The sequence below is a fragment of the Pinus tabuliformis genome, chromosome 1_2, assembly GCF_031772625.1.
Source record: "Pinus tabuliformis cultivar Carrire ecotype Pingquan chromosome 1_2, CPIR1, whole genome shotgun sequence".
Classification (NCBI taxonomy): Eukaryota; Viridiplantae; Streptophyta; class Pinopsida; order Pinales; family Pinaceae; genus Pinus; species Pinus tabuliformis.
In genome coordinates, this window is record NC_142298.1 from 530,580,342 (window position 1) to 530,590,699 (window position 10,358).

A 10,358-nucleotide genomic window follows, 5' to 3' on the forward strand; every position below is an offset into this window, starting at 1 on the left:
GCTCACAGAAGAAAGAAACAGAGATATACAGGGATATTTTGTTACCCTAGCCAGTCGACCTTTAGAAACATGAATGGCCAAAGGAAAGGCAATGAGGAGACACGTTCGCAGTTCTATTTTGCCAGACAGCGGTGAGCAGGTATTAGTTCAACATTAAAGAACATCAAAGCAAATTAAAGACATATCATATCAGCATTGAAGAGTATCAATTCAGAATTCAAAGTGTATCAGACGAGCATTAAAGAGTGTCAGAGCAAAATTAAAAGCAGCAGATCAGAATTAAAGTGCACATTTAAGACACGTAGTCGGCGCAGAGTTACTACAGAAAACTGCTGCAAGCCAAACCCTAAAGGCCTGCCTCCAGCACAACATCCGTTATCTTTCTCGAGCCGCTTCTATGTTACTTGTAAACTATTTTAGGTTAAAACTAGAGATTATCTCATAGTTGTAATGAGATATTTGTTGTACATATTTTTTGTTGTATAAATACCCCTTTCATTAGAGTTTTGGGGTAGTGTGTGGTGTGGAGATTTCCTAGACTCTACTGTAATACTGCACTTTTGGAATAAAAGAGTTGTTGGAAACATTTGTTGTTTGGCCTACTAGATGAAGAATTGAAGCAGAGGACTTGTCACAGAATTCTTGAATCAACCTCCGGATCAATAAGTCCCCTATATCTTGTGTTTTACAGTTTTCTAGTTTACTATATCATCGGTGTTTCATAATCTAAATGATAAAGAAAATGTTAATTCAGAATATGCTTGACTGCACTCTGTATTCAGTCTTTATTGTTCTCTGTGTTTACTTCAGAATTAGAATAAATAGTGAATTCTCAATTGCTCCTGTTTCCTGATTCTCTCATATTGATTATTTGCTAAAGAATTCTTAACTGCTCTTTGTCAATAATCATCCATTTTCCCTCTTTCAATATGTTGAAGGATTCTTAACTGCCCTTCACCCATTTGAGTCCATCCCATCTGTTTCAATCCTTCATTTGTTCCTTGTTTGACTACCTTGCTCTGTGAAGCCATCCTCTGTTAAGAAACCAAATCCAGAAAGCCATCTTCTTTGACTCCATCATGCCCAATGGACTGAACTACTCTATTTTATCTCATTGTTCTATTGAAACTCACCACCCAAACCCAAAAAAATCACTCGAATTTCATAACTAGCCTAATACCTTTCAAAAAACAAAGCTAAATAAAAGAGAGAGAGCCCTCTCTGGATACAGATTGGTTATATTCTGTATCTAAAAGTTTGGTTTGTGGTTACCTCGGCAGTATTCCCTTTCTTACAACTTTTGGGAAAAACTTGAGTGATAACACTCCCCACATGTGGAGAAGGATAGGAAGAATACATTCAAGGAGACTCAAGTGAGGAGCCAGTAGTAATAAACCGACATGATGAGCATGATCATAAGGGGTAGCATGACAAATATAGTATGCAGGATGAGCCATTTATGGAGAGTCAGTCAAAGGTTCAAGTTGGAGTTATGATAGTTGAGCATTCGATGCAGACAAATACAAAGGCATTCAGCAAGGGACTAGAATTTCCAGTAGAGGTCTTTCCGGAAAATATCATGCATTTCAAGAAATATCTTATGATATTGAAGCAGAGAGTTTGGACAGTCTCAGCCACTGTCTTACAAGAGAATAGGAAAATTGAGGATATCATGGGGGTAGGTGTGAATCAACAACCAAGATGTCCATTGTTGAGGAACGAATCAAGTCCCTCAAAAGGCAGCAAGAGGAGTACAGTTGGGAGTTCCAGAGCAACACTCTACAAGAGTACATAGATAAGGCTTGTAGCACTACCAACGCACATTTATACATTGGGGACACTTAGGGCAGAGTTCTCTAAATGGATCATGCTGGGTGACCAAGTGGAGTAGCATGAGTTAAGCATCAGATAACATCAACATAGTAGACTTATTCCATGTGTAGGAATTCCTGCATTAGATCTTTTCCACGGGATGGATTGGCAAGAGATTATGAGTTGGAACTCTATCAATGGGATGATTCCTAGGAGGATACCCTTAGCCAAGGGCATATTGCATCTTGGGCCCTTAGGCATGGACAATGATGGAGGGATGAGATGGTATCATAACCCACAGGCCCTAGGACTTAGGTGGCATTGGGATCCAAGTGAATCTATGGAGGGTAGGATTGGTTAGAGGATTGTTTGGGATCTAGATATCGAAGGATCCATTGACAATCATTTAGCATGGAGGCATGGAACAATACACTGGTTTGTATGAGATCTAGATATCAGTATGAAAATGCCTTTGCTATGGATAGAAGTGTATTTCTTGGGAGAAAACAATCTTTAAGTGGGAGGATTTGTAATATTCCCTTTTCTTGATGTGGTCAAAATGGACAGAATCTACCCATGGTATTTTCTGTGGTATTTTCCAAGGGGATCTACACATAGTATTTTCCTTTGTTTTTCGAGGGAAAATAATAAAATAGGGTAGTCCCTCAAGCCTATTAAAGGGGATAGGATCTATGCATTTGATCCATCTTGCGTTTATCTATCTTGATGTGTGTTTGTCGAGAACTTGGCCTAGCCAATTTTAGCTTGTTCTTAGGACGAAAACCCCATTGTGACATTTGTGTGGTGGATCCATCCAAGATTCACAAGTGGGCTTCAATGTCTTATATTAGTCATTGATGAGCAACCATACATTCCATTCGCACAGGCTTCAGTATGAATTGTATGGGCATGTATCTTTGTTTTAATTTATTAATATAAATAAGAGGTTGCATTTTCAAATATGTTTTGTTTTTGGTATTTTTATTGCAAGAATTTTAATTAGAACATTGGAGTGTACCATAATTGCTACATTTTTTTTTTATGTTTGGGATCTTACATTGCAATTCAAAAAACAATCGGCAAATGTCATAATGTGACATAAACCAACATAACAGTTCATGAAAATTGCAATGTGATGAATATAACCTAACTCTCCAATTTGATGAACATAACCCAATGTCACGTCATGACCACTCTAGGACGTCACATTAAACATAACCTTTGAGGAATCTTGCAAGGGGACATAACCCTTAAGGAATGTAGCAATGTGATGTAACCATTAAGGAACAAAGTAATTCACCATAACATGAATCATTTGGAGACATCACAATCCAACATAACTCTTAAGGAAAATCACAATTTGGCATAGCCCTTTATGGACATCACATTTTGACACAACCCTTTAGGTACATAAAAATTTGAGATAAATCAACCACGATGAACATGGTCAACCATAGAAAATGAAACTCAACAATTATGGACCCACAACAAACCAAAGTCAACAAAGGACAAGCATAGTAAACTAAACATAAATGAAATTTACCCATAACATGACCATAGTAAACCAAACATAAAACAAAGTCAATCGTATGTCTACCATAAGAAATCATGGAAAATCAAAGTAACCATGGTCAATTTTGGTCCACCATGTTCAATCATAGACAACATGGGCAGCCAATGATCACCATGGTAAATTATGGTCAATCGTGTCATCCATAGTCAACCACAAAAAACATGGATATCCATAGTCAACATGGCCAACCATAAATAATCACAGTCATGCATGGTTAACCATGCTAAACCATAGACAAACATAACCAATCAAAGATAATTATAGTAAATCGTGGTCAACCATGTCATCCATAGTCAACAACAATAAACATGGATATCCATAGTCAACACGGTTATCCATGGTGAACAATAAATAACCACGGTCACACATGGTCAACTATATTAACCATAATCAAATGTGGTCATTCATAATCAATCATGGTCACCCATCGTCAACCATAGTCAATGAAGTTTTCAACCATGGCCAATAATAATTGAACATAGTCAACCATAGTCAACCATGGTCACCAAAATTCAATCTTGGTCCACCATGTCTAATGCTAAACTATGATGGCTAATAGTATACAACCATGGTGAACTATAGATAACCATAGTAAAACATAACTAAATGTGGTCAACTATAGATAACCATAGTCAAACATAATCAAATGTGGTCAACTGTAGATAACCATAGTCAAACATAATCAAATGTGGTCAACTAAATTCAATCATAATAGACAATGGTTCAAGGCATCCAATAACCATATACCAAAATCAACAATTGGCTTTGTTGTATGCAAAATGATTAAATTTCCAATCAAGTTAAGTTTATCAAAAATACATATTTGACTTAATCTACCATATCCAACTATACTAAAATATCATAAATCTTCATAAATCATTTATTGTTAATTATATTTAATAATTTAAATCAATTTACATATCCTCCCGTACTCAAAACTAATAACAACCAAGTATATCATATTCCAATTTAAACTCTATATTTAATACTTTGATGTGGAGTATATAAAATTTCAACATAAACTTTACTTTTAGTGCTTGGGAGTTAATAGAAACTTAAAGATTAATGATATTCTTTAATTTATGATAACCTATTTAGCATATCATAACACTTTTTTAAAACTTGTTTGGGATAAGTTTATTAGATCATTCACCCTGAAAACGGAAAAGATGCACCTTCTACTGTATACACTTTCCCAAACAACCTCAAAACGATAGAATCCTCTCTATTGCCAATACACAGTCCCAGCTTGCTTCTGAGTCAGGGGCCCTAAGGGCTCAAGAAAGGAAAGTCGAGAGTAACTTACACTAGAAGGTAAAAGGATTATTTCAGGCTATCAGTTTGATTGGCTGAAGCAGAGGAGAAGTATCTGTACACTAAAAGCTCACATGAAAAAATAAGACAAAAGATCAAAATCTTCGGGGGTCATTTTTATACCACTGTGGGACTTTAGGTAATATTTTCTGAGTGGAGTTTATTCGAAATTTGGTAAGGAATTTTTTTTTTGCAATATTAAAGTTTGAGTTTTGTGATTTTAAATTTATTTATATATTCAAAACCAATTTTAAATTACAAAAATACACAATCTCACACCATTTTTTAAATTACAAAAATACACAATTTCACAATTTTTTTTATCACCAAAAAGGAAAAAAACTGCTGATGGTTAGACTATACAGAGTAATCTCTTTCACAGATCAGACCAAAGAAATCCTTCCTCTAATTTCTGGTCCTCTATGTCTACTTCATCGATACCGAACACAGGAGGGGGAGGAAGCATAAGAGCTTCTGCCAAATCCGTGTACAAGCTGAAGGATTCGAACAAATCCTCCATCATTACTGGTGTCAAAAATGGTGACGATATTGTATAACTATCCGATTTTCCCAAATGTTCAGTGCTTGCTTTCTCTATGTCTGAGCTTATTATTGCCGTTAGTTCATCTGATGCGGAGGGAAGTGCATTTTCGTTTCTTGCTGGTACGTTTCTCGGGCTTCTGCTTTCTTGTTTATTAACGTCGCAACACATTCCACAGTTCCCTCCGCCTTCGGATTCCGAAATGAACGTAACCGCTGCTTCTGCAGCGGCAGCCTGAATCTGGCGTGGAGACGAAGAAACTGGACGTGGAAGGTGATCAATGAGCTCTGGGAAATTAAGCAACGCGCAGTTCTTGCCCTTCAAGCGTAATGCAGCGACGTCATAATCTCGAGCAGCCATCTCTGGCGTTTCGAAGGAGCCGAGCCAGATTCTTCTTTTCTTTTTGGGTTCCCGAATTTCAGACACCCATCTCCCCCACCTACGACGACGCACGCCTCTGTATGCTGGAGATTGAAGCTTCAAAGTTCTCTGCTGTGGCGGCGAAGAGTCGAAGACGTCTTGCGTTCGAATCCTCTTGGTCCTGCCCTTCGCCGTTGATGCATATTTGCTGCTTGCTTCAGTGCTTCCGGTTAATGAAGTGGGAATACTCTGGGGCAGAAAAGCAGGCTCCTTATCCATTGAATTTAATTTTGCATTAGAAAATAACGCTGGTCGGATGCTGCTTCTGTATAGTGGGCATGTGTGGTCGGAATTGAGGATTTAATAACGGATTTGAACGCGGATGTGACACATTCGTGACAGGGGAATGTACGAGATGGTCATGAGAAAGTTGAAGGACGGTTTGATTAGATAAATAAAGGAGTGTCCTTCCCGTGTTATGTACGCACCAGTACAGTGATCGAATAAATATCTTGCTCCGTTTACATTACGCGCTAAAACCGCGTGGGCTCCGTTTCCCAGATGGAGTCGGGTGGCCACCGTACTAATTTCGAATGGGAACCCAATAGCGACAAGGTTTTGTATTCGTCGGTTGGTTTGTGTGGGTTCTAGTAAGATCGTCGATTAGTTTCTGTGGGTTCTCGTTTTTACTAGGTTATTGATTCTAATTTCATTAAGGGCGGTTGAGGTTTTGTATTACTAGAATAGGTTATTGATTCTAATTTCATTAGGGGCGGTTGAGGTTTTGTATTACTAGAATAATTAGTTTGTGTGGGGTTTAATTTTATTAGTTTGTGTGGGGTTTAATTTTTATTAAGGTATTGGTTCTAATTTCATTCTGAGTTGTTGACACTGGGAATTATTTTTCGGAGAATTAAACTATTCCTAGGGGCTTGTCCAAGCTTAGGTTTTGTATTACTAGAATAATTGGTTTGTGCAGGGTCTAATTTTTATTAGGGTATTGGTTCTAATTTCATTCTGAGTTGTTGAGGATGGGAATTACTTTTCGGAGAATTAAACTATTCCAAGGGGCTCGTCCAAGCTCATTTAGCTTCACAATCTTGGTTATAGCATTTTATTTTCCATCTTACATTAGGGCTACCCTCAACCTAGGCTTAGCCTAATTTGGCAAATAATAATAATAATAATAATTGTTCTTCCATCCAACATTGGCGCTAGCCTCTACCTAGCTTTAGCATAAAAAAAAAGTTCTTAGTTCCTAATCGTTACTTGAATATTTCCTATTTGATTTGGATTTAAATATTGTAAGGATTTTTCTAGAATGATAACTTTGAACTTTGTAATTTGTACCATTTGAGTGTCTCACTAGTTTTTCAATGGGTTAATTTTGTTTATATATTTAAAAATACATTTTAAATAATGAAAATTCATAATTTAAAAAAATTCATTTTATATAATACAAATTCATTGTTTCAAACAAAGTATTTTAAATAGTGAACATTCACAATTTTATAAAAAAATCTTATTGCCTATCAAAAAAGACAAAATTGCAAATTAGTTAGGCATTTTCTAACTATTCTATCTTTTGGGTTTTTTGGTTGGAATTTGACAATACAATTGTGGGTGAGAATATCATCCTACTTGGAAATTATGGAAAATGGAATATTGGAAGAAGGGTTGTAGTTGACTGACAAGAAAATCACTCACATAAGATATTGTACGAATCACACTTGCATTCACCAAACTTGCAATCTCATACATATATAGTATTATAATCTTGTTGAACAGATTCCTAGAATATAAGATCTTACAACTAAGAAAGGCTAATTAGGGAATCAATCCAAACAAAAACATGACAACCTCTATCAATATGGGAATCTTCTAGATTTATCCATTATTTTGACACTCCCCCCCTTAATGGAGAAATGTGTTTTCTACCACACCTAATTAATTCCTACATACTTCAACCTTTGTCTTTGCAAGAGGCTTGGTAAAGATGTCAACCACATTTTCATTGTTTTTACAATAGACTAAATCAATATCCTTGGACTTCCCTGACAAAATGATAGTGAGTCTCAATATGTTTAGATCTTGCATGGTATATATGATTGTTGGCAAATTTTATGGTATTTTGATTATCACATTTGATAATTATTGTTTTTTTTTGTAATTCTCTCACATCTTCAACAACTCACCTCAACCAAACTGCTTCACAAGTGGCATTGCACAAGGTTTTGTGCTCAACTTTAGTCGACAACAAAGAAGCAATTCATTGTTTCTTACTGCTCCATGCCACAATCCTAGATCCAAGGTTGAATGTATATAGTGAAGTTGATATTCTTTCATTAGGATTTTTGGCCTAATCTGAATTAAAATAGCATGCTAACTCAACATCCAAAATCATTAGTTTATATAATACCAAAGTTAATAGTTCCTTTAAGATACCAAAGGACTCTTTTCACTGTTTTCTAATGTATTTCAAGAGGTTTGGCCATGGATTGACTTAGGATGCTAACTAAATATGTTATGTTTGGCCTAGTTATAGTGAGATAGTTTAGACCTTCCACTAGCTGACGAGACAATGTACCATCCATCTCTCTTGTCCCATCATCATCATACAATTTTGCATTCTATTCTAATGGTATTGATACTACCATACATTGGTCCATTTTGAACCTTTTGAGTAGCTCCCTTGTATATTTTCTCTTTGTAAACAATGTGTTACTAGTTTCTCTCCATATTTCATTAGTTAAGCAATAATGCAATTCACTAAGGCCTTTCATTTGAAACACATGTGATAGTTGTCCTTTAATTTCATCAATTAACTTAGAAACATTGTCTTTTATAATAAGAGTGTCAATATACAAAGAGATCATAATAACATGCCCCTTTTGATCTGACTTGATATACAACTTAGGTTCACTCTTGCCTTTCATAGAATCTTTCTAAAGAAAGAAGGAGTCAACCTCCACATACCAAGATCTTGGTGCCTATTTTAATCCATATAAAGCTATCTTTAATTTGCAAACAAGGTGTTCTTGACCCTTCTTTATGAATCCTTCGGCTAAACAAGATATGCTTCTTCTTTTAGTTCCCCATTCAGAAAAACATATTTAACATCTGGTTGATACATTTTCCATTTATATTTTGTAGCTAATGCAATCATTAATGTAATTGTGTTTAGCATAGTTCAATTAGAGGAAATTTCAGCATAAAAGTGGTCTCCTAAGGAAAACAATAAAATAATAGTTAAAATAATAAAATAAGAATTATGAATTTTTAAAGAAAAAGAGAGGAAGCTACGTTTTTATTGTATTTTTGGCTTATCTCCTTATAAGTTTACTCAAATTTCAAGTGTAGACACTCGTTGGATATGAAATTAAATTCCACATCAAATGAGTACCCACTAGCATACATTTGAGAAAACCTACATTGATAAAAATTGAAGATACATTAAAAAATTGTGTTCAACACATTTTTTAATGCATCTTCAAGTTTTTTTAATGTGTGTCTTCTCAAAAGTATGTAGAGTGGGTACTCATAGATGTGGAATATAATTTTGCATCCAATGAGTGTTTACACTTAAGATTTGGGTAAACCTATAAGAAGATAAGCCAAAATCAATTAAAAAAAGTAGTTTTCTTCTTTTTCTTCCAAAATATTTGCATGTTTCTCTCTTTAAATTTAAAGGATATTCATTGGTTTACATATTATGACATGGAAATTACATGAAAATTTTGTGGCCACTTTTAGGCTAAAATTTCCTCTAATTAGTGCATGTGCAAAATTCTCTCCGTAATCATTTTCCTATTTTTGTGAGTAACCTTTTGCACAAACTTAGCCTTATATCTATTTATACTTCCATTAGCATTAAATATTTGTTTGAACAACCATTTAGACCCTAAGGGTACTTTATTTTTAGGTAAATTTGTTAATTCCTGAGTATCCTTTTTCATTATGGAGTCATATTAGTCCTTCATTTCATCTCTCTATTAGTTATGCTCATTAGCTTGTATGAAATTGAAAGGTTCCATGACATTCATTACCTTATTCATTAAGGAATAACACTTAAATGATATTGGTTTTTGAGTTTAACGTGACAACCTTCTTGGTGGTTCACTTCTTTCATCTCTTATCCTTCTTTGTGTTGAATCATCTCTTCTTTTTAGGATGTTGTGGCTACTAGAGGTGTCCATGTAGTTGTATTCTTCCTCCTCTTTATGTTCATTCTTATCATCTACTTCCTCTTTGACATCATCACCATAAAAAATATGTCATACATCATACATATCCTCTTTTTGGCCTTCATCTACTTGCTTATGAAATAACACATCTCTGATCGCAAAAAAATTATGTGTTCAAGGATCAAACAACTTATATGTTTTATGATCAAAACAATAACTAATGAAAATACACTTGATATATTTTGCATTGATTTTTCTCCTATCTTCTTTCAGAACATGAGATAATGTTTTGCTTCAAAATATTCTTAAAATGGCTTACTTCTAGTTTATAACCATAAAGTGCTTCAAAAGGAGTCTTATGATGTAAATTCTAGTTGGACTATAACAACTCCCCCTCCCTTGTGCCCACATCCACAACATAACCCATACTAAGGGTAGAAGAAGGTGTTAATATCATTGGCTCGACCTCTAAATTATTGTTATGGAAATGGGGTCTAAAGATTTCAAGATTTTTAAACTCCTCGAAACCCAAAATAAATATTGCCATTAGATCTACATCGTCGATAGGATGGGT

The 10,358-nt window shown here is 35.1% G+C and overlaps 1 protein-coding gene across 1 annotated transcript; it reads right to left on the reverse strand.

Annotated features, from left to right (window-relative positions):
- Window positions 1-5,018: 5,018 nt before the first annotated feature.
- LOC149206672 (dehydration-responsive element-binding protein 1E-like) lies at window positions 5,019-5,914 on the reverse strand. The gene has a single exon (XM_089393769.1). The coding sequence runs from the start codon at window positions 5,877-5,879 to the stop codon at window positions 5,076-5,078; it is 804 nt and encodes a 267-aa protein (XP_089249895.1). The 5' UTR covers window positions 5,880-5,914; the 3' UTR covers window positions 5,019-5,075.
- Between the last annotated feature and the right edge of the window lie 4,444 nt (window positions 5,915-10,358).